The sequence below is a fragment of the Miniopterus schreibersii genome, assembly GCF_964146895.1.
Source record: "Miniopterus schreibersii genome assembly, chromosome: X".
NCBI classification, from domain to species: Eukaryota; Metazoa; Chordata; class Mammalia; order Chiroptera; family Miniopteridae; genus Miniopterus; species Miniopterus schreibersii.
In genome coordinates, this window is record NC_138104.1 from 73,937,521 (window position 1) to 73,962,898 (window position 25,378).

The 25,378-nt window shown below is 41.9% G+C and overlaps 1 protein-coding gene across 1 annotated transcript in view; it reads left to right on the forward strand.

Annotated features, from left to right (window-relative positions):
* Window positions 1–14,077, forward strand: part of DGKK (diacylglycerol kinase kappa) — a 130,129-nt gene extending 116,052 nt beyond the window's left edge. Inside the window, exons 19-28 of the mRNA XM_081125643.1 lie at window positions 450–546; window positions 790–897; window positions 1,562–1,675; window positions 2,071–2,205; window positions 3,338–3,498; window positions 4,052–4,193; window positions 5,182–5,268; window positions 9,293–9,403; window positions 11,925–12,048; window positions 13,177–14,077. Of these exons, the coding sequence (XP_080981769.1) occupies window positions 450–546; window positions 790–897; window positions 1,562–1,675; window positions 2,071–2,205; window positions 3,338–3,498; window positions 4,052–4,193; window positions 5,182–5,268; window positions 9,293–9,403; window positions 11,925–12,048; window positions 13,177–13,253 (1,156 nt within the window). The 3' untranslated portion in view covers window positions 13,254–14,077. The remainder of the gene's footprint in view (window positions 1–449; window positions 547–789; window positions 898–1,561; window positions 1,676–2,070; window positions 2,206–3,337; window positions 3,499–4,051; window positions 4,194–5,181; window positions 5,269–9,292; window positions 9,404–11,924; window positions 12,049–13,176) is intronic.
* Window positions 14,078–25,378: the final 11,301 nt, after the last annotated feature.

The window sequence follows — 25,378 nt, forward strand, 5'->3', positions numbered from 1 at the left end:
CGACTAGTTGCCTCCCACTCTAGCCCCAACAAGAGCCGGGGATCAAGCCTACAACTGAGGTAGGTGCCTTTGGCCAGAATTGAACCTGGGACCCTTTAGTCCGTGGGCTGATGCTCTAACCACTGAGCAAAACCGGCTAGGGCTATGATCACAGCTTTTTATTAGCATTACTTTCTGAATATTGGCCGTCTCTTCCAAGTCTGAATCAATATCAATAGCATGGAAAAGTGACAAATTTACCTACTGATGGAATGCTGAAGTTTCAGCAGGTGTTTGAATGGGGACACCAGTTACACCATCCTCTTGTGTTCACTTACCATTCAATATGACTCCTCTCTATATGAAGGCACTTGAGGAATAAAATGGGGTCCCCTCTTGCTTTTCCTCATCCATTTATCTTTATATTGTTCACCTTGTGGCTACCTTTCCCTACCCTTATCTCCCTATAGTAGCCGCCTTAAGAACAAGATATGGTATGGCCTTTTGGGAAGCAAGGAACTTTTGCAACGCTCTTACAGGAAACTGGAAGAACGAGTGCACCTGGAGGTTAGTGGAAAAGAGGGTAATCCTTCCTGGGCATAGAAAAAAGAAATCTCATGACCTTGGGAATCAACTTTCCCCAGTATTCTTGGTTTTCTCTGAGCTTTAACTCTGATACTCACTCATAGCTCATGGGAAGAAGGTATGGGGATAGATTTCCATTTTATGGATAAGAAAATGATAGCATGAAGAGAAGACAGAGCCCTTCCCCTATCTCTGTAAATGTCCCTTCACATTTGTTTCTTTCAGTGTGATGGAGAAGCTATCGCCTTACCAAACCTGCAAGGCATTGTAGTGCTCAACATCACCAGCTATGCTGGAGGCATCAACTTCTGGGGAAGCAACACAGCAACCACAGTAAGTAAGAAACGAGGAACAGGGAGGGAGAAATGTTTGGCCCCTTTAAAATCTCTCAGAAAGGAGAGTTGGACTCACTGGGGTAGAAAGAAAGTGGACAATAGGGGGAGAAGGGGTGGGATGGGAACCTTTATTAGTAGCAGCTGTATAAGCAGTTTTTTAAAAGGCAATTAGCATTTCAGAACACAAAAAAATAATCAACCAAAGACTTCAGGATCAGATCAATTCTTAGGTGTTGCCTAAACTGAATTATTTTCCATTTCTCAGGCTTGACAGATCATTGAAAGGCTATCTAGACCATGTTTTTTTCTCCAAGGAGGTCTATCATTAAAATCTCTTGGGAAACTGGCCATGACCTTTTTCCTCTGAGCTCACCCAAGAAGGCCATGAGGCCAATGGGACGGGCCTTGGGCATTTACGATGCTAGATTAGACTGGGAGAGAACCAGCTCAGAGCTGTGATCTCAAAATGGACTAAGAGTTATGATTTCAGTGCCTTTTTCCCAGATGGGATCCCTGACCATATCTTTCCCTTTTCAATATATAGTTATTCCACTCTTCGTGAGCTAGAAAAATTCTCACAGGAGCTTTCAAAGCATGCCTGCTTTGTGATAGACAAGGTATGGTTTCTCAAGGGGATATGTAACACAATTCTTCCTCCCCAGGAATATGAGGCTCCTGCAATAGATGATGGGAAGCTGGAGGTAGTAGCAATCTTTGGTTCCATACAGATGGCAATGTCCCGTGTCATCAATCTACATCATCATCGCATTGCTCAGGTAGGCAGGGGCTGGGTGGGCACCAGAAAGGGACTGAACTCTGTGGCTACAACCCAGGATATGGAGTTGTCCCAGAAATTAACTGGGTATAGTATCAGGGTGGAGGGATAAGTTTTTCTGGTGGACAGCAAGGTGCCAGCTAAGGTTGGAGACAGAGGTGGTAGGAACTGAAAGAGCAAAAAGGTGCTGGCTAAGGTTGGAGACAGAGGTGGTAAGAACTGAAGGAGCAAAAAGCCCATAGATAGCAGGTGTTACATCCCTGAGATAATCTGATTCACACATCCTTGCCAGTCCTGCTTCAGATACACATTACAGCCATGACTGTGGGATTATCAGATTGGTCTACAGTAGTTGCCTCATTTTTTTGCCCCATTCTCCCTCCTCTTCTTTGGCAGTGCCGTGAGGTGATGATAACCATTAATGGTGAAGAAGGTATCCCAGTTCAAGTGGATGGGGAGGCCTGGGTTCAGAGGCCAGGCCTTATCAAGATTAGATACAAGAATGCTGCCCAGATGCTGACAAGAGATCGGGTAAGAAAGGAAAGGCTTGTCTCAGGCTCCTACATTGCCTCATCTACAACTCTCACTGAGTACTGAATGCTTCCAGTCAGGCAGAATTCCTCAAAGAGTGCTTGCTAGAAATGCACATTCCTGGGCTCCACACCAGACCCAATGAATCAGAATGGGGATGGGTAGTTTCTGGGAAGTTTCATTTTTTAAAAAGTCCCCTGAGACATTTTGATATATACTGGTATTTTCAAACCACTGTCTTCGGGAGTGAGATAAAAAACCTACCATCTATGGTTGTAGACAAAGCTGTCCTCTCTCACAGAGGACATAGAGCTAAAGACCTTGGGTAGTTATGGAGGAATCTGCCCTTTCAACAAGAGATTCTTCATTGACCATGGTATTTAGGTTCCTCTAAGGTTCCTTAAAATGCTGCATTCACAAATGTCACCCACTTGTGCTAAACAATGTAAAACTAGAAAGGAGTCATTAGTGATCAGATGTTCAGTGCTTGGAGGCTTTCTTCCATTCTGACCTGAAGACAGTCCATAGAAGCAGCAATAGAGAGGGGAGGGGAAGTCTAGTTTATACACTGCCTACTTTGTGCTGGGTAGTTTAGATGTATTCTCTCAAGTAGGTCCTCCCAACAATTCTATGAGATGATACACTTATTCCCATTTTACAGGTGAAGAAAATGAGGACAAAAGAGGTTAAATAACTTGCTAAAGGTCATACAAGCAGTAAGTGATAGAAAGATGATTCAAAATTAAATTAGATATTTATGGCTCTAAAATCCATCACAACATATTGCTTAGACTTGGCAAAGAAGGGAACATGAAAGGTGCTCCACTGTCTTATTGATAATGATGCCATCACATAGGAGTTTCTGGAAGGCAGACATCTATCTGATTGAAGTGTATTGTCCCAAGATTCACATTAGTAACAACAATAGCAAAAACAAAAAATGCCTAGTACAGAAAGACATTGAATAAAATGATGGATAGGTGTATAGGTATGCAGGTGAGTGTATGAGGGAATGGGGGCCCTCTTTTCCCTTTACCCACTATACTCACAAATTTCAGACTCACAGACAGATCTGTCACATGCCCTCTTAGCTACAGCAATCACTAGGATCTGCAACTGTCTTCATCTCTAGGACTTTGAGAACTCAATGAAAATGTGGGAGTCCAAGCATACTGAAATTCAAGCTGCCTCTCAACCCCAGTTGGACTCCCAGGAATCTGAAGGTAGCCTCTCTGATGATGAGTCTGCCCATATGGAGCACTTAGCTCAGCTTGCAGAAAACCTCATCAGCAGGTAAGTGGAACTAGCCCAGATACAGGGCTGAGAATCCTAAAAAGGGATAGGAAGAAGCCAGTTTGTGTCTATTGGCTACTGTGGAGCTTGATCTCAGAAAGGAGTCTTACCCAGAGCTCTGAAGTTTGACAGGGACCCTGATAGTTCAGATAGGAAATGGTCTTTGTGTTCAGCAATAAGCCAGCTTGAACCTCTCCCATTAGACCCAGAGATGAACTTCGATCTCCTCCTACTTTCTCAGACCCAACAAGAATGAGAATGTTTATCCTTGACCTTAAATATCAGGAGGGCCTTGGAGTTCCTGGAGTTATCTACCCTCCCCTATTTTGGCCTCCTACTGCCTCAAAGCACCCAATATCTAATACAGGTGAAACAAGGATGGACAAAGATGAATATCTAGAACAGAAACATTTTTGGGCATAGGTGGCTACCTAGAGACAAATAGAAATAACAGGAGGGTACCAATTTGGGTACCCAGGGTACCTCAACAGTACCCCAGGACAGATGTCCTTCAGAACTCCAGACTCATCTATCAGTCCTTGTTTTACTACAGACTTACTAACCTGAGCAAGGTCCATCAGCATGTGTCTGTCCTCATGGATTCTGTGAACACCAGTGCCAAAATCTTGAATGATACATTTTATGGCCAAGACAGCAGCAATGAGGCAGGTGCAGCTTCCTGTACTCCCATTGAGGTAAGGGGGCAAAGGGCATGTGAAGGAAAGAGTCAAGCCAAATAGGAAAGGAGATGAAAAGGAAGAAAGGGGAGCCATAGGTTGGGTGGAGAAACTGGGCAAATGATATGTCAGAAAACTGATGGACAGTGGAAGGGAAGGCAGGTATTCCTTGACTGTTACAGGTCCAGAGTGGCTACTTGGGGAATCCCATAGCAGATTCCATCATCTGAGAGCTAGCATTCTTCTCTGATAGCCACCTACCACATGGGCCTCAGGGGAGAAATGGCAAGTGAATAGAGAGAAACTTGGCCTTGGCCCTTCCTCATCCCATGTAACCTGTTAAGGTGATACCTGTCATTGAAACCTGAGCTCCAGGCTGCCTTGGTTTCCCTCTTGAGGGAAAATGTCCAGATTAGAATACTTGATGTTAAATATGCCATTCCATGACTTTACCCACTGCCAGAAGATTTACAGGATGCTTTTTAAAAATTATTTTAGTGTTAGGCAAATGATACAAAAGGGCTACAGATAGGGTCAGGGCCCCTTAAAATGTGGGTTACATATATATTTTGGGCCAGATCCTACTTGGAGGAGGCCTGGAGCTCAAGGCATTAAGTTTCAAGAAGAGAGATGGTTGGGCCTAACTTCATTTACCATGAGAAAGATAGTTTTAGCCCAGTGGCAGCAAGTAGCTTCAAATTTACTCTCTGGTTTGAATATTTCCTATTTCCCTATACCCATACCACTCAATCAATGATGCCAAATTGTGCTGTTCCACTTCAAAAGATACGCCAATACAGCTACAGTAGTTGATAGCTGGCATCAATTGGCCAGTGCCCATGTGGTACTAGCTGTATTATATTTTGAATATTACTTTTTTACCTGCAGTCACATCCTACTAGCCTGTTACACCCTTCCCAGAGAGAAGTCAGCTGCTGCATGCTTACTAACCAACAACTCCTCTTTGTCCTTTCCCTTCCTTTCTTTTCCATTCTTCTCCTCTCAGACTCTAAGCAGAAATGACGCAGTAGATGTTACATTTAGTCTTAAAGGGCTCTACGATGACACCAAAGCTTTCCTGGATGAAAACTTGGTGAGTGGAGGGGGTTGGAACAAGGGAGGGCAAAGTATCCCATCTGAAGATGGTCATGGTCCATGCTTGGCTCTAGGGAATTGGAAGACATGGAAGAGCATTTTAGCCAGGTGCTTAGCTGCCAGTCCCTAATGTGCTATACTCACCCAGGGTTGTCATTGATTGTATCACTTCATAGGTTATACTATTCCATTGGAACTACCATATCTTTGAAGAAAAGTCTCCCTCTCTCCTTTGGCAAATGTCTCCTGGGTCCAGACCAATCAAAAGTAGGTTGTTCTCATCATACCTAAAACAGCTTCAGTAGAAAAAAGTGAGCTCACCATGGCTGGTGTGGCTCAGTGGTTAGAGAGTCAGCCTGTGCACCCAAGGGCACAGGTTCGATTCCCAGTCAAGGGCACATCTCTGGGTTGCAGGTTCGCTCCCTGGCCCTGGTTAGGACATGTGTAGGAGGCAACCAATCGATGTGTCTCTCTCATATCAATGTGGTTTTTTTCTCTCTGTCTCCCCCTTCCTCCTTCCCTTCTACTCTCTCTAAAAAGCAATGGAAAAAATTACCCATGGGTGAGGATTAACAAAAAAAGAAAAAAAAAAGTAAGCTCTTTTGAGCTGCTCTGTATCTCCCAAGTGTCTGCATACCACATACCACCATGTGGGAAGACAGCAGGGAATAGTGGAAAAAGTTGGGAGACTCTGGGTTCAAATCTTAAATGTGCTCCTTACTAGCTATATTTCCTAAGGCTGCTGGAACAACAAAGTACTAAATTCCGGGTAACCAAAAACAACAGAAATTCATTGTCTCACAGTTCTGTAGGCTAGAAACCTGAAATCAAGGTGTCAACAGGGTCATATTCCCCCTGAAACCTATATGGGAATCCTTCCTTGCTTCTTCCTATCTTCTAGTGACTTGCTGGCAACCTTTGTTGTTCCTTGTCTGTAGATGCATTACTCCAATCCTCCACCTTCATGTAATATTCTCCCTTTGTCTCTCTGTCTTCAAATGGCCATCTTCTTATAAGGATACCAGTCATACTGGATCAGGGGCCTACCCTACTGCAGTATGACCTCATCTTAAAAATCAATTACATTAGCAATGGCCCTATTTCTAAATAAGGTCACATTCTGAGATACTGGAGTTAGAATTTCAACATAACTCTTTGGGGGGGATAGGGACACAGTTGAATCCATAACACTAGCTGCGTGAAATAATTTCACCTCTCTGGATCTCAATTGTCCTATCTACAAAATAGAAATTGTTATCTCTACCTTCCCAGGTTGTTGTGAGCATTAAACCAATTATTGAATATTAAGTGCCAAGCTCTCTGTGCCTAGCACATAGTAGCAGCTTGATAGAAATTTTATTAGTCTTAATGAAAACAGACTGAGGCTCAGTTTTTGAGCTACAAGAATAGCTGAGTGTTTCACAGAAGGCAAAGCCCGTAGGCACACTTAGTGAGTGTGCTCTGATGATTCAGCTGATCATGACTACCCCATTTGGGGGTTAGCTGTTAAGGTCATGCAGCAGGTGCTGTTCTTGCTTATCATCTAATTACAGTTTATTTGAAGAGGGGCTTCTGAGTTGATATTCCAAGAAGTTCATCCACTTCCCCTTTTCCATTTACACATCTGATTTGCACACTGCACAGGGAGTGGAGAGGCTAAGGCAATCAGGTCAGGCTGACCCAACATCTGAACTCCAAGCTAGAGTCTTTCAGCCTTAGACAATAGCAACAGACAGAACTCTTTTTTTAAAATATATCTTTATTGATTTCAGAGAGAGGAAAGGAGAGGGAGACAGAAAGATAGAAACATCAATGATGAGAGAGTCATTGATTGAGCCCGCAACCGGGCATGTGCCCTGACCAGGAATCGAACCCCAATCGCCTGGATCCTAGGTCGCCGTTCAACCGCTGAGCCATGCCCAGCTGGGCCAGACAGAACTCAATGGCCTTGCCAGTTTGGGCAGCAAGCAGTATGGGAATTGGTAGGAATTTGGACTTTCATTGCCACTCAAATTTTCTTGAGGCTCATGACATGAATATTGGTTCTTGCCGGCCAACAACCCAAATTGAGCTCATAGCATTTTTAACATAAGACCTGATAAGGACCCCCACACATACACACATCCAAATGAAGCCAGGGATCAGGCAGCAGCTAATTAAGAATGACCAAGTATCTCCAGAAAGGCTATGTCATAGAGGTAGCATGAAGATAAGGCTTATTTCATTTGGGTATTGTTATTCCTCCCCTCAAAGGAGGATACTACAGAGCTCAGTGTTGGCAGAGGGATGTAGATTTGTGATGAAGTAAATCCCACTCAGAAACTCCCACTTCCCTTATTTGGCAACCTCATTTGTGATATGGCTAGTGATGTGTTGGGACAGGAACCAAGAAATAAGCAGCAAAGTCCTTTAAGTCAGAGAAGAGTCCTGGACAAGGTTTCTACTGGAGCCAGAAGGACAGGAAAATAGAGTACAAAACTCGGGCCCACCACCTACTATTTTTCAGAGCCTGAGTCTCCAGGTGCCAAATAAGAAGTCATTAGGAAGCCATTGTATTCCTTCCCTATTATGTTTAGGAATCATTTTCCAAGGCCCCAAATTCCTTTCTTTTCTGTACCTTTGGGTAAATATGCCTCTAAGGACTTCCTGCCCCTTTCCCCTTTACCTTGAAGTGATGGCCATTTCTACCTGACACCCACTCTCCCCCATCCCACTGCCATGCGTACACAAATGTCCTGTGCATCTGGGCTACTCTGTACTGTCCTAAATCATTAGCTGTAAAATGAAATCAAGAGATATTTGTCAGCACTGACTTGTTTCTCTCTTATATCCCATTCTGAGTGGCCATAACCTCCAGCCTCATCCCCCACCCATTCACCTGCCACCCATTTGTGACAGTTGGCAAGGTTCCACTTATGGCTGGAGCATCAATTGACCAGTGCACAGCAGGAAGCCACATAAGGGCCAGGTTGAAAGTGGAGTGCATGCCAGGGTGGGGGAAGGTGAGGCCAAGTTAGGTGGGCTGGAAAGCATGTCCAGGTTCAAAATATCAGCATGTATCTATATTCCCAGTTCACTATTTACTGGAATATGAACTATCTCACCTATGTTGCTGGTCTAGAACTTGGTTTGTCTGAGTCGGAGATGGTCCCAGAAGAATCCATTTTAAGTCTTCCATGGGCTGAACAGAGTTCACCCTGTGGGTGCTGGAGGTTACTAGGGAATACTATCCTGAGCCTGTGGGACAAGCCATCTGGAACTCATTTCTTACTAAGAGTGAATAGATAGGAGCTAAAGCACAGCCTGAAAAGAGGCAGGCTCTCTTTGCCAGGAAGAAAAATTGAGCCAATCTCTCTCTAGGCCTCTCCTTGCTTCACAAAGCAGCCTTTAAATTGTAGTAACTATGTAATAAAGATTCCCCAGAAGGACAGGAAAATAGAATATAAAACTCTAGCCACCCCACATATCTTTATGGGACTGTGCAGTATAGAGGATAGGCTGTAGAGTTAAACAGATCTGTCCCTGTCTAGCCATGTGATTTTCAACACTAAATTTCTTTGAGTCTGTTTTCTCATCTGGAAAATGAGAACAGTAGTACTTTGCAAGCTATCAAAAAGTTATTGGAAAGATGGAATGAAACCATGAATGCACGGTGCCTGGCATATAGTATGTGCTCAAAACTTGGTAGCTGTTATTTATAGAGACCCTTGTCCTGGACCCTAAACTGTAGGGGTATAACTCAGTATTAATTGACCTTGGTCAAAGGACCTTTCTGCTTGCCAAACTGAGCATGTTCAGGCCCCAAGGAAAGCCCCAGCATCTGGTTGTTTTTTGGGGGGTCTCCCTATTGAGAAAGAAAAGAGCTCTCTACTCTTTTCCATGACCTCAAGGCCAAAAAAGATTCAAGTTGACACACTTTGGTCTCATGGCCACTAGCAGGGAATAGGAGTGGGGAAAAGGGCAAGAGTCTGTGAAGGCAGGGTGCTAGGCATTGGATACTCACTTTTTCCTGTATTCACCAGTTGAGAAATGCTGAGGATGAGGTCACATTGCAAACCACCCTGGATGCCATGAATAAGGAGTTTGAAAAACTATCTGAGATCAACTGGATGAATTCAATCTTTGTTCCAGAGGTATGTGACCTGGGGATTGGAAAATAAAGGGGAAGAGGGATTCTTCCTTGGTGCTCTACCTTCCAGTGTGGGCCAGGACAATGACTGATGTAGCAGAGGGAGTCCAGTTAGTGGTTTTTGGCTTGAGCTTAATGGAGACTCCTCCACCCATCTCCTCATCATAAGTAGACAGGACAAGACAGAAAAAACACCAAAAAATTAGATGACCTTGGGAAAGTAACCAGAAAGGACTACTCTGTGGCAGGAAATGATTGGGAAAAAACAAGCAAGTTTTCTTTTTACTGTGCTATTCTCCTGGCTGCAATTTTCCCTCCCTGCTCAGTACCTGCTGCCAGGACTGAATTTCATCTGGTACATACCATTGTGACCATACCAGTTGTTTACAGCCAACCTCTGGTCTAAATGGTTGGTTCCCAGACCTTACCGGTAGTTAAATGTTCCAAATATCACCTCTCCCTGCTACTTATTGTCCCTCCCCCTCTGGGAGGATAGTAGGCTCTCCAGTGTCTACCCCTAGAAGGTGTGTGGCTTAAAAGCAAATCAAGTATGCTACTAGTGGCTGCAGTATAGTTGTAGGGATGCTGTCATTTTTGGACAGCTCTGAGATTGAAAAATAGTCCCATTAAATAAATTAAATGACCCCAAAATGTCCACCTATTACTAGGTAAATTATTCCCTTTATGGTCTTACAGGGTTTTTCTTTAAATATTCCCACCATAGAATGGCTCATTTCAAACTGTAGGAATCCCTGGTTCTCTTATTCATTATACCTGTTTCTGGCTCCATACACCAATTATATGCATGTTGTAAGCAAGCCACACATGCATGTTTGGACTCATGCAGCAATCAGGCTACTGTTTTGTGTGTGTATATGTGTGTGTGTTTAAATATGTCTTTATTGATTTCAGAGAGAGGAAGAGAGAGGGGGAGAGAGATAGAAACATCAATGATGAGAGAGTCATCATTAATCAGCTGCCTCCTGCACACCCCTGACTGGGGATTGAGCCTGTAACCCAGGCATGTGCCCTGACTGGGAATCAAAGTGCTAACTCCTGGATCTTAGGTTGAGGCCCAACCGCTGAGCCACGCCCTGCTGGGCCAGGCTACGGTTTAAGAGAAAATGCCACATACAACTTTAGGTCCTAAAGGACTTAATAACTGTCTCATATGCCTTTGATGATGACTTTGCTGCTCTTAATCACTAGCCCTCTAGGAGGGGAAAACACGCTGTTATGCAGAAAAGGAAGCAAACCATGTAGCATCCTATTTCTCTTGTTACCCAGTGCAGCTATATCTCACCAACCTCCCTAACTAAGAAACTGGACTGGATACTGAGAGAAATAAGAAAAACTGCCCATGGCCTAAGATCTCAGTATGTGAGTCGACCTGGCCTGGGGCAGAATCTCTTTTCTGGATTTCAGTATTACCATAACGATAAAGTGAGGCTCTAAAGAAGGGAAGAGTGGATTGAAAGAAAGCCAGGAAGATGTTGCTCATTCATGTGACACTAATATTGCTCATCTTAAGGCCACAAAAGATTCAGATCCACTTTGGTGGAAAAAGCAGGATGAGTCAATTATTCATTTAGCTTTCTACGGCTTTGGCTGAGGGGCAACGTCCTGTGCCCTTCCTTTAGGTTTCTTCTCAAAGGCAATTCTGAAGGTCCTTACACATAGCTCAGAGGAGAGAGGGTAAGTGGGAGCCAGAGCAGGGAGAGGAAGAGGACAGGTTTATACTTTTCTTCTAATGGAAGGCATCAGAGGCATACATAATATTGCAGAGAAGAAAACCCCAAAGCTTTTGGAATGTGTTTGGCTGGACCTTTGGATAATGTTTTACTGAGACCAGTAGTAAAACAAGCACACTTTTGCAGGAGCGAGAGGAATAGGAGGCTAAGCTGGAATTAAAGCGCCTGCATGATCTGTATACATCACTGAACCCACATTCATAATTAAGAGATATGTGTAAAGAACCTTCTTTGTATTCTAGATAGGGAAGCAGGTGGCCTGTGAGGCAGGTTCTTCCTTATTGCGAGGTATTTATTTGGCCAAGGGAATGAGTTGGGTTTTACCAAACTATATGTTTGAAGGAAGGGGTGATTTTTTCTGATTTATACAGAGGTGCCACATGAGCCTGCAGTGGCATTAGAAATCCCACCCTACTAATTGTTAGATGCAAGACCTCAGGTGACATACTTTACCTCTCCAAGCCTCTGCTTCCTCATTTCTACAATAAGGGTAATAATAGCTACCTTGCAAAGTTGTTTGGGGGCTTATATGAGAGCATTTTTAAAATAAAGTATCTAGCAAGGCACCTGGCAGAAAGTAGGATCTTGATACAGAACAGTTGCCTTCCTAGGGCATAGGGCTAGTGGTTAAGTGTGTCTCCCACACCTGGATAGGTAGCAGATCTGCCTGCTTTCTGCTGCCATCCTTGTTCATCATCTTGCCAGGCCTCCAGGAATTGTATCTGAATGTTAGGCAACTAACATTTTTACCTTCCTCTTGCTGTGGTTTCCCAGGAAAAGTCTTCAGACATTGACAGTAGAACCCTCAGATCGAAAGTTAAGTTCCCCAAATCAAGGAAGAAGAAGCTAGAAGAGGAAGACAAGCCTAAATCAGGCCAACGGGTCCAGCGTTTTATTGGTAAGTCTCTCCCACAGGGATAGGGGTCATGAAGACCTCCCCAGCAACCCTGGTATCTCCCAGAGACCTGAAGCTCCAATTAGAAATATTCACAGGTATGGTGGTGATGGAGGAAGAGGCTGGCCGAGAGCCAACCTTAGGCAACACTAAGCCATCTCTTGGACAAGGTGTGAGTTACAAAGTGATATGGACACAGCAGGAGGAGAACCTGAGAAGGAACCTTGCTGTGTAGTTTCTGTGATATAGATAGCTGAAGAGAAAAACGATAACAGGCAATTCCTTTTCTGCTTGCCCCATTCCTGTTCTGGGTTGATAAGTATGGCAAAATAATCATACTTAGGTCTCTCTCCCAGTCAAATACAACTACAAGATTTTAGTCCTCTTCCAGAAAATAGTATTATTTGAGATAGGTTGGGAGTATATCAGTGCTGGGCAACTACAGGGTTAGGAACAGGTTCCATGACCTATCTAAACATTTTTACTCCCTATCTGTTATAGTAAGTCCCTGGAAATACAAAATTTCTATTTTGCATTATTTGAATTTTGGTTCCATTCCATCTTCAAAATTGGACTTATGCATTATTGATATGTCAGTGAGGCTCAAAAGAAGGTTCTCTTTAGAGTTGTTAGTTATGCCAATTCTGATGTCAATGTTCTCTCCTAAATTTTGGGCCTAGACAACCTGGAAGCTTGAAAGATATAGCAATAGTAGACATAGGGGAAAAGGAATGGAGGGTGTCAGTTTGTTTTGTTTTTGAGGAAGTGGGAGTTTGCACAAATATCATGAGAGAATCTCCTGGACCAAGCTGTGTTTTCTCAAGTTTGGTCCAAGGTGTTTGATTCCCTAAGAATATGCCAGTTAGGAGACAATGGTATTTAAGAATGATAACAGGCAGTTACTTTTCTGAAGTTCCATGGATTTTCAGGTTCTGAGAACTTATCCCATTTGTTTTTGGCTCACATGGTATCAGCTGGTTTTCTTGGATGGTTCAGAGGTGGTTGGTACAGTAAAAATAAACCAGTCTGTCTCCTAACAGACTCTTTGTTTGCTCTCTTAAGGATCCATACATTTGGACATCTGGCAATGTGCTAACCTCATTATTTCTATACTTGTTTTTTTCTCTGAAGGAAATTTGTGGCATCACAGAAATCGTGATGAAGCAAAAGATGATGACCCTCCAAAATCATCAAGATCTCAACTGTAGCCCTTGAAAGCTGAAAGGAGAACTCACAACATTTAGAATTCTACTAAAAAACTCTCAAAACCTCAATACAGGCTAGACTAAATTATTTCAGAACAAACATGAGCACCACCAAGAAAGATCCTCTAATTCTTTATACTAATACACTTTTTCTGGACTCAATCAGGTCTCCTTAGAGGTTTAAATCATCTCATTGGCCAAAGATTCCTGTTTCGAGTTGTCTTATTCAGTTCTCCTCTTTGTGCACATTGAACAACTACAGTATTTAATTGGGTTACATTCTTTACGAATGGCCTGGGATCTACAAAGGATTCAAGGTAGTTCACCTCTTCAGGGAGTTTGGGAATGATTTTCTCTGACTAGCAGAGAAACTATTGATGCTAGGGAATGAATGATATACTCTCAGGGAGATGAGGAGAGGGGTCAGGATAGCCAGGCTTGGTTGTCTTTCTCCCCCAGTCCTGTCAGTTGCAACTTGCAACTTCAGGAAGTCTCTTCTAGTTGGTTTATTAAGATGACAACGAGGTCCTGGGGGCTTGTCCATTTGCCTATTACAATAATCATGTGAAATCTTTTCTTGTAAATGTAGTGACTGCTCTCTGCAAATTTTTTGTTTTTCCATGTGTGCATGTATGTCTTTGCACATGTCCAGGTGGTGCTCTAGTGGCTGTGTGGGTGCATTGGTTGGAATTCACCCCTATGGCAATCATACAGGCTCCCTTCCTACTGCCTTGATCCTAGCCTGCATGTTTCCATGGAGTGTTTGCCTGCATTCTTACTGGATTTTTTAACTCGATGTTTTGCTGCTGTGCTGCAGTATAGATTATGTATAGAGACATAAAGATGTTTATATTATATATATTATATATATATATTATATATATATATTTTTAAGAGCTGAGAATACAACTCGACCTCTAAGTGACCCTATAATTTATTGTGCTAACACAGGAATCACTCCTCACCCTGATCCCATCACCCATCCCCATTACCCTACACATATGCACACGTACACACACGGACACACACATATACCTCTACCAACTGCCCTACTTCTTGGTGGAACTTCTAATCTTTTGGTGCATTTTCAGTGTCTTTGAAGTGCCTGGGATCTGCCTATAGCCCAGCTGATTCTGACGCCCCTTTAAAATTCTGAGCCAGGCCATGGAAAGGAGAACAAAACACTAATGCCCTAGAGTGGGGCCTAAGCTGGCATGCTGCCTTTTTTCCCTATTTGTTCTGGACTCTACATCAGCAACTGCCCTGACATGTGCTGTCTCCTTCCCCAATAAAAAGACCATATGGAGCAACCAGTCCTTGAGCTCTGTGACTTAGATGCCTGAGCTAGGGACTGCCTGACAATCAAGTAACAACCTAGGCCCTTCCGCACAAGCTCCATCTGGGCTTGCATCTTCTGGACAGGCTGTTGGGTGATTCCCAAATCATCTTTGAATTTCCCATCTTGCTCTTTCCCTTGAGTACAGAGGGGCATTCAGAGTGACCAGAAAGAACATGGGCCTGAGAGAATGGAGGCTAAGAGCCTTGCTTCTCCCATGGTTCTTCCAAATTTCTCATGAAAACAAACTGTGCCAAAATTGCTCCCAATCCCAATTAACATTGTTTCAATGCCCACTCCCAGTCAAGCAAACCTAATCAAACTCCAGTGTCCAGAGAGATTCTCTCTGGTCCGCCTTGTATTCTCTATCCCACCCTCAACTCACACCTTTAGCTAAGTGTCCCTTCCCACTAATCAAAAGAAAGCCAGAAAACTGGCCTCTCCCTACTTCTCAAACTTAGTGTGCTCAGTTACCTGACTCCATCCAGGCTGGTTCATTGAGGTGCACAATCCAGACTCTAACCACTGTTTCTCAGCTCTGGAATTCCACCAGCCTAGTCCACTTAAACCAGCTGCCTGTGTTTCACCTCTGCAGGGGTGAGGAGAAAAAGTACTAACAAGGGGATAGTCCCCAAATGTCTGATTGCTGTGCCAAACAAATTAAGAAGTTCTAACTCTACAACTTCAGAAGAACGTTAATGGAAAAGATAAAACATTGAAAACTTATTTAAGCATCAGCATATGTTAATTTACTGTACATATTTGAGTGGGGAATGTGCTGTTGCTGTGTCTTTGGCTTTCTCTGCATCATTCTTTCTTCCCAGGAGGAGGTATTAAATTAAATCAGCAAGGTCACCACTGCAGCCTGACTTGGTTCCTCTGTGGCTGCATACATTACCACCTGCACACTTACTCACAGAGTTGGGAACCAAGTTGCATTTTTCTCAGAAGAACCTTTTCCAAAATGGAAATTTTCCAAAAGAGCAAACTTAAGGAAAAAGAAGGAAATCCTGGGAGAGGGTAGCCTTATCTTGGCAGTGCCTAAACAGGGCCTTGCCTTCTAATTCTTTTTATAACTGATGATAGTAAACTATAATAGGACTCCATCTCCTGTGCTAACTTTGCTGACTTACGATATGTCTTTGTACACTGTAGTGCTATGGTTGCTTTGTTGTACCATTCGGATTCCCTTTCACCCACTCTGAGCCAGAATGATATTGAACAAAACAACATGGATTTGAGGCTGAAGTCAATTCATGGAGCAGAATTGATAGGTGATTAGACCCAGGAGCAGGTGTGGCTTGCTAAATCGCTTGGTTATCTCCTAAATTGCTTAGTTACCAGTTGCTTCCCCAAAAGGAAGACAGCTTGCTGAGCACCTGTTCTTGCATATACTAGCTTGCAAACAAAGCAAGGAATGGTGATCTCTTTCTCAAGGGAGTTGGCTTAGCCTCTGGATGCATAAGCTCCTTTCAGGACTTCATTATTAACTACTTACAGTAATACAATTGCTCGGGTGGTAGGACCAGACATCAAATACCCACCTCAATTTGTTCAGAGATGCCATTAAGAGCCAAAGTTCTGGGGTTTGGTTGCATTTTTGGTAGCACTTTCTGAGGGATTGAGTGGGCAATACCTGGAAAGAACAGTGGAGAAAAACACCAAGAGACTTGGACTGCCAGTAATTGCTTCTGGTGTCAATACTATAAGTCAGCAGCTATCAGCCCTCTCTCCAAAAAGGACCTGCACTGTGTCCAAAAGGGCAGGGGAAGAATAAGAGATTTTCAACTTAATAAACTAGGTTAAAGGTTGATCAGAAGACAGTTGGGATCAACATAATCTTCCCTCAGGACACAAGTAGAATAATTTTAGTTTCGTAAGAAGCAGAAACTAATACCAAAGCAACCAAATCCATTAGCACCATTCCATCCTGTAAAGGACCTGGATTGCATCTGTATATTTGCTAGTTTGTAATCTATGTTGTTTTCTGTTCCATGTTTTTCTTTTTTCAAAGGCCCCTGCAAATAAGCAGCAGGGCCAGGGGCTGGTTGGGGGTGGAAGCTGGGATAGTTGTGGGATAACAGGAAAAAGCAGAAAGAAAAAGTCCACAAAGTTTGCCTGTTCCTCCTCCCCACAAAAAAAATGGAACACCAGTTTTCAAAGTTAATGAAAGTTAATAGTTTTGCTTCTTAAAATATTTTAATAAATGGATAAACATTATCAGCACCAGTGTCTCATCATTTACTTCAGGATGGAGGGAGATGAATGGTATTGGAAATGGTGGATGAGTTTCGGTGGTATCCAAGCTCTAAACAAGCCACATGCATGTAGGGATGGCAGGTAAGGGAGGACAGCAGCAGCACAAGCCAAGAATCTCCATCAGGATGATCTCCATCAGACTGCCACAAAAAGTTCTAAAACCTAGCTGCAATTCAGTTCAATCCTGTGGAGAAACACCTGCCACTGTAATTGTTCTAGAAACCAATTCTCTGCAGCACCTAGATTTCAATGAAATGAACTGGGGAGGGAAAGTAAGGTAGAGGAGTACAGCCATGACTGCTAAATAGATGCACAAATGCAAAAAGCACCTTAAAGAACTTTTGACAATACAGTCTGGCCACATAACACATACATTACGTACTCCTCACCCTTCCAGAAGGGTTTGAGGTAGGATGGACTGTTCTGTTCAGATGCAAAATTGGTGAGACCTGGGATCAAAAATGGTTCAATTTCTGCCCTACCAACAGAGACCCTGGAAGAGCCAGTTATTAGTCACAATTAATTGGTAGACAAATGAGGCTAAAATAGAACATTATTCCACAAAATGCTACACCAGGGTAAGAAGCCAGATCTTCTAAATCATTGCCTTACCAATACTAAAACTGTCGCTTACTTAGAGACAAAACAGTTGTGATCTTCAAAACCACATTTCAGTCTACCCCCATAAAAAACTACATTCTTAGGCTTTCCGAGGGAAAAAGGTCCATTGCTGAGGAACTACCACCAAGGGGGGCTCTGTAATTCATGTTATGAAGTTTAGGATACATCCTATAGGCTAGAAAAGTTCCATTAGAATTGAATTTAAGTCTTTTTTAAATTACTGTAAAATAAAATTGTCTTTTTTTCTTTTGGTGTAAAATTCAGTGAATTTTAACACATGTAGATATTCTAGTAACCACCACCACTATACAGAATAGTTTTCACTGCCCATAAATCTCCTTCACATCATTCCTTTATAGCCACACCTTAACCATATCTCTAACACTGACCTATTTTCCATTACAACAGTTTTTTTTTTCTTTTAAGGATGTCAGATTTAAAAGGGAAACTGCTGTATAGGAAAGTATATTTGCCAATGATGCATCTGATTAGGGGTTAATTTCCAAAATATACAAAGAACTCATACAACTCAACAACAGGAAGACAAACAATCCAATAAAAAATGAGCAAAGGACCTAAATAGACACTTCTCCAAAGAGGACATACAGATGGCCAAGAGACATATGAAAACATACTCAACATCACTAGTCATCAGAAATGCAAATTAAAACCACTAAGGAGATACAACCTCATACCTGTTTGAACCACTATCATCAATACATCAATAAATAACAAATGCTGGTGAGGATGTGGAGAAAGGGGAACCCTGATACACTGCTGGTGGGAATGCAGACTGGTGCAGCGACTGGAAAACAGTATGGAGGTTCCTCAAAAAATTAAAAATTAAACTGCCATTTGATCCATCAATCCCACTTCTAGGAATATAACCAAAGAATCCTGAAACACCTATCAGAAAGAATATATGCACCTTTATATTCAAAACAGCATTATTTACAATAGCTAAGATCTGGAAACAGCCCAAGTGCTCATCAGTAGATGAGTGGATAAAAAAGCTGTGGTACATTCACACAATAGAGTACTATGCAGCTATAAAAAAGGAGCTCTTACCCTTTGGGACAGCATGGATGGACCTGGAGAGTATTATGCTAAGCAAAATAGCCAGTCAGAAAAAGGAAAATATCACATGATCTCACTTATATGTGGAATCTAATGAACAAAATAAACTGATGAACAAAATAGGTCCAAAGATATGGATGCATGGAACAGAATAACAGATCTCAGTGGAGAGTGGACTGGGGAGGGGGGAGCAGGAAGCCATTCACAAAGAACATATATGCATATATGCATAACACAGGCAATAAATAGTATGGGGAAGGCCTGGGGTAGGGCAGGAGTTAGGTGGAAGGGTCAAAAAGGGAGAAAATGGGAGACATCTGTAATACTGTCAACAACAACAAAAGAATGTCATAGAATATGTAACCTTTTGAAACAAGCTTCTTTAACTCAGCCTTTCGGATTCTTTCAAGTTGTCATGTGAATCAATAATATGTTCCTTTGTATTGCTGAATAGTATTCGATCCTATGGATCCACCGTTTCATTTATCCATTCACCCACTGAAGAAACTTTATGAATAGAGCTGCTGTAAACATTCATATATAGGTTACTGTATTCACCTCTCTAGGATAATTACTCAGGAGTAGGATTGCTGGGTTATGTGATAAACACAAGTTTAACTTGGTAAGAAACTTCCAAACTGTTTTCCAGAGTGGCTGTACCATTTTGCATCCAAACTAGCAATATGTGAGAGTTCCACATGCTCTACATCCTCATCAGCTCTTGGAATAAATTAATTTTTATTTTAGCCATTCTAATAGGTGTTTAATGGCATCTCATCATGGCATTTCCCTAACACCAAATGACGTTCAACATCTTTTTATGTGCTTATTTGTCACACTTAAATCCCCTTTGGTGAAGTATTTGTTCAAATTCTTTTCCCTTTTTTGTAATTGTGTTTTTCATTTACTCATTATTGAGTTTTGAGAATTCTTTATATATCCTAGATCCAAGTTTTTTGGCAGATATCATTTACAAATATCTTCTGAAAGTCTGTAGTTTATCTTTTCATTCTCTTAATATCTTTCAGAGGAAAAGTTTTACACTTTTATAAAGAACAAGTCATCTTTTTTTTTTCCTTCTATGGACTGTGCTTTTTGTGTCATATCTAAGAACTCTTCCACTAGCTCAATTGTTTTCAACAACAGATGATTTTGCCACTGGAAACATTGAGCAATATCTGGACACACTTTTGGTTGTCACAACTTGGGAAGGGCTACTGGTATCTAATGGTTAAGGGTCACGAATACGGCCAAATATCCTACAATGCACAGGAAAGTTCCCACAACAAAGAACTATCTGGCCCAAAATGTCAATAGTGCTGCTGCTCAGAAACACTGATTTAACCCCAGGTCACAAAGATTTTCTCTTATGTTGACTTCTATAGGTTTTATAGTTTATGTTTTAATTTTAGATCTGATTCCATTTGAACTAATTTTTGAAAAACAAATGAGGTTTAAATGAAGGTTCATTTTTTGGCATACAGATGTCCAATTCTTCCAAAACCATGTATTAAAAAGACTGCTTTTATAAAAATCCTAGAAGGAAATGTAGGCAGCAAAATATCAGATATCTCACATAGCAGAATTTTCACTGATACATGGCCTAGGGCAGGCATGGAGAAACTTTTTCCTGTGAAGGGCCATTTGGATATTTATAACATCATTCTCGGGCCATACAAAATCATCAACTTCAAAATTAGCTATGAAAAAAGATCCTAGATTTATTGAATTTCAAGTCCTGCCTGCGGTTGCCTTGGCAGGGCCGGACCAAATTATTTCACCCATGGTATACACAGCCCTGTCCAGATGTTCCCCACCCCTGGCCTAGGGCAAGAGAAATGAAGGGAAAAAAATAAACAAATAGGACTACATTAAACTAAAAGGCTTCTGCATAGCAAAAGAAACCCGCATCAAAATGAAACAGGAGCCCATGGTATGGGAGAACATATTTGCCAATGATACATCTGATAAGCGGTTAATTTCCAAAATATATAAAGTACTCATACAACTCAACAAAAGAAAGACAAACAAATATATCCAGTAACATAGAAGCATGGAACAGACTGACGAATCTCAAGGGAATGTGGGGGGAATTTATATGCATATATGCATAAACCATGGACACAGGCAGTAGTGTGGTGACGGCCTGGGGCAGGGGGTGGGTGTTTGGTTGAAGGGTCAAAAGGAGAAAAAAGAGGGACATCTGTAATACTTTCAACAATAAAGATAAAATTTTAAATATCCAATTAAAAGATGGGCAGAGGACCTGAAGAGACACTTCTCCAAAGAGGACATACAAATGGCTGAGAGACATATGAAAAAATGCTAAATATCATTAATCGCCAGCGAGATGCAAATTAAAATGACAATGAGGTACCACCTCACACCTGCCAGAATAGCTACTATCAATAATTCAACAAACAACAAGTGCTGGTGAGGATGTGGAGAAAAAGGAACCCTAGGACACTGCTGGTGGGAATGCAGACTGGTGCAGCCACTATGGAAAACAGTATGGAGTTTCCTCAAAAAATTAAAAATTAAACTGCCATTTGATACAGCAATCCCACTTCTGGGAATATATCCAAAGAATCCTGAAACACTAATTGTAAATAATATATACACCCCTATGTTCATAGCAGCATTATTTATAACAGCTAAGCAGCCCAAGTGCCCATCAGTAGATGAATGGATAAAAAACTGTAGTGCATTTACACAATGAAATACTATGCAGCTATAAAAAAGAAGGATCTATTACCCTTAGAGACAGCATGGAGGGACCTGGAGATGATTATGCTAAGCGAAATAAGCCACTCAGAGAAGGACAAATATCACATGATATCACTTATATGTGGAATCTAATGAACACAATAAACTGATGAATAAAACAGAACCAGAGGCATGGAAACATGGAACAGACTGAGAAAGCTCAGAGGGAAGGGGGCATGGAAAGAGGTTAACCAAAGAACTTATATGCATATGTTCATTGCCCATGAACACAGACAATAGGGTGGTGAAGGCTTGGGGTGGGGCAGAAACCAGATGGTGGGAGGCAAGAGGGAGAAAAAGGAGGGGACATCTGTAGTATGCTCAACAATAAAAATATTTTTTAAAATAATAATAAATAATAAAAAGACTGCTTTTATCACTGAATTGCTTTTGTATCTTTCTCCAAAATAGCCATAATTGTGTGGAGCTATTTCTGGACTCTCTATTCTATTGTATTTCTCTGTGTCTTTCTCTTCCCCAGTACTATACCACATTCATTACTGTAGCTTTATAATCTTCAAATCAGGTGGTGTGATTTTTCCAACGTCATTCTTTTTCAGAATGGTCTTAGTTATTTTAGCTCTTTTGCCCATATAAATTTCAGAATCAGTTTGTCTATATCTACAAAAAAAAAATCTGCTAGAACTTTGACAAGTATTGAGTTAAATATACAGATCAATTTGAGAAGTGACATCTTTATTCAGTTGACACTTCCATTCCATGAACACAATGTATCTCAATTTAGATGATTTCTTACATGAACATTTTGTAGTTTCTACCACATAGATTATGTAAACATTTTATTAGATTTATACCGAAGCATTTCATTTTGGGGAGCTATTATAAATGGCATCTTAAAGTTTGAATTTCTTTGTGCATTGTCAGGATACAGAAATGTGATTTTGGGAGAATGAACAAGATGGAGGCGTAGGTAACCCCAGTACCAGCCACCTCCCACAACCACATCAAAATTACAACTAAAATACAGAACCACCATCATTCAGAACCTCCTGAAATCTAGTGGAACAGAAGTCCTACAACTAGGGAACTAAAGAAGCAAAAAGACCAGTAGGAGGAGCAGAGATGCAGGGGGATTGGGGCTGAATCATAGAGACTCAGCCACAGTCCCACACCCGGTGCTGCGGTTTAAATCCGGGAGGACTATCTCTGCAATGGAGGTTTCCTGGAGGAGCAAGGGGTCCCTGCCCCACAACAGGCCACCCAGCCCAGGGTTCCAGTGCCAGGAAGAGAAGTCCCACAACTTCGGGCTGTAAAAACCAGCAGGGATTGTCGCTGAGGGATGCAGAGGCTGCAGGAGTCCCAGGCAGCTCCTCATAAAAGACCCATGCATGGACTCACTCAGATGCGCTCCCTCTGAGCTCCAGCACTGGGCAACAGTTTGAAAGGAACCTGGAACATTCAGGGAGAACTAAATTGCCTGAAATCAGGGCAAGAGGCGGAGGGGCAGTTTTCTCCTAGACAGAAGAGCTGGAAGACGCCATTGCTCCTTTGGCAAGCCCTTCCCCCAAAGAGCCAGCAGGCAGGTGCCATCTTTGAATCTCCAGCACCTGACTCACACCTTTGGTCCCGGCCTGGTGATTCCTGGAGACCCTGCCCTCCCTACTTGCAAGCTCATCCAAACCATTTCCAGTGGCTTTTCTATGCAAGTGGCCTCTCTAGTCTCATGCTTAGGACTTTCCTAAAATCTCTCAAACAAGCAGCAGCGTGTTCCATACATCTTGATGAGTGGCCCCAGGCCTAGCACTAGCAGCAGCTGGCATTGATTCATAGCTTGGCCTCTCCTGGACACCTCCCAGCGCAGCAAAGTAGCAGACAACTGCAGTATGCTGTGTAGCTCATGCTGGGTGGCCTTGGGCAAGGAACTGGCACAGGCTGACTTTGCACCTCCCGGGAGGCCCCAGAGACAGTGCACCTAGTGGTCAGCTTCGACCATGCTGTTTTACAACCCTACCACATTCATGAGTGACACACCCAAGGGGCACATGTGGTGAACACCAAAGTTCCACTGAAGTAAATTCTGCTCCAAAGGAATGTCTCCAGTACAGCAGCTCTTTGGCTATAGTTGCAGCTGGTCCTCAAAGCTGATTGGTCTGGGAGTGAATTCCTTCCAGTGGTGCCAACAGCAACCAAGGCTCAGCTACAACAGGACAGTGAACACAACCCACACAGGGGAGTACCTAGAAGGCCCAGCTCAGATGACTGGGGAGCTGACTACACAAAGCCACTCTACCAATTCCAGGAGACATAGCAGCTCTGCCTAATACATAGAAACAAACACCTAGAAGCAGCCAAAATGTGGAGGCAAAGAAACATGTCACAAAGGAAAGAACAGAAGAAATCTCCAGAAATGAACTAAATGAAATAGAACCAAACAAGCTACTAGATACAGAGTTCAGAATAATGGTTATAAGGATGCTCAAGGATTTTAGTAAGACTGTTAAGAAAACTAGTTAGATCATCAATGACATAATAAAGTACCAATCAGAAATGAAGGCTACAGGAAGTGAAATGAAGAATAATTTACAGGGAATCAACAATAGAGTAGAGGACGCTGAGAATCAAATCAGCAATTTGCACCAGGAGTAAACAAAAAACACCCAACCAGAAGAGCAAAAAGAAAAAAGAATCCAGAAATATGAAGAAAGCATAAGGAACCTCTGGGACAACTTCAAGCAGCCCAACATTCGAATTATTGGGATATCAGAAGGAGAAGAAAGAGAGCAAGAAATTGAAAACCTATTTGAAAAAATAATGACAGAATACTTCCTCTACCTGGTGAAAGAAATAGACTTACAAGTCCAGGAAGCACAGAGAGTCCCAAACAAGAGGAACCCAAAGAGGCCGACAACAAGACACATCATAATTAAAATGCCAAAGGTTAAAGATAAAGAGAGAATCTTAAAAGCAGCAAAAGAAAAGCGGTTAGTTACCTAGAAGGGAGCACCCATACGACTGTCAGCTGATTTCTCAACAGAAACCTTGCATGTCAGAAGGGAGTGGCAAGAAATATTCAAAGTAATGAAAAACAAGCACCTACAACCAAGATTACTCTACCCAGCAAAGCTAGCATTTATAATTGAAGGTCAGATAAAGAGCTTCTCAGACAATGAAAAGCTAAAGGAGTTCATCACCACCAGACCAGTACTACATGAAATGTTGAAGGGCCTTCTTTAAGAAGAAGCTAATGAACAAAAGAATCTGACAAACTAAATAGATGCAGAGACATTGGTGCATGCAATGGATGATCATATTTCAGAGGGAAGAGGGAAGGGGGGTGAAGGGTGGGAAGAGATTAACCAAAGAAGTTATATGCATATATGCATAACCCATGGACACAGACAATAACGAAGTGAAGGCATGAGGAGGGGGTAGGAGCGAGGTGGAGGGGGTAGGAGCGAGGTGGAGGAGGTCAATTGGGGGGGGGGGGGGAATGGGACAACTGTAATACTTTCAACAATAAAGATAAATTTTTAAAAAAAGAAATGTGATTGTGTTTGTGTGTGTGTGTGTGTGTTGACTTTGTGTCCTGTGACCTTGCTAAAGAAACATATTAGTTCTAGGAGTTTTTTATGTAGATTCTTTGAGATTTTCTACACATATAATCATGTCACCTGCAAAAAAAAAAAAAAAAAAAGTTAATTTTATTTCCTCCTTTTCAATCTATATTCTTTTTATTTCTTTTTCTTGTTTCATTGCATGGGATAACTTTTAGCATAATATTAATAGAGCTGATGAGAGTAGACATCCTTGCCTTGTTCCTAACCTTAGAGGAAAGTATTCAGTCTTTCACCATTAAATATGACGTTACATGCAGATTTTTGGAGACAGCCTTTATCAGACTGAGGAAGTTAACACCTATTCTTAGTTGATTATTTTATCATGGATGAATGCTGTGTTTTGTCAGATGCTTTTACTGCATCAATTGATATGTGATTTTTCTTCTTTAAACTGTGAATATGGTTGATATCCTGGACATTTTGAATATGACATTATAAAACAGGTTGCTTAAGTCATATAAAAAACATTCATATTTTTGCTTTAGCAGTCA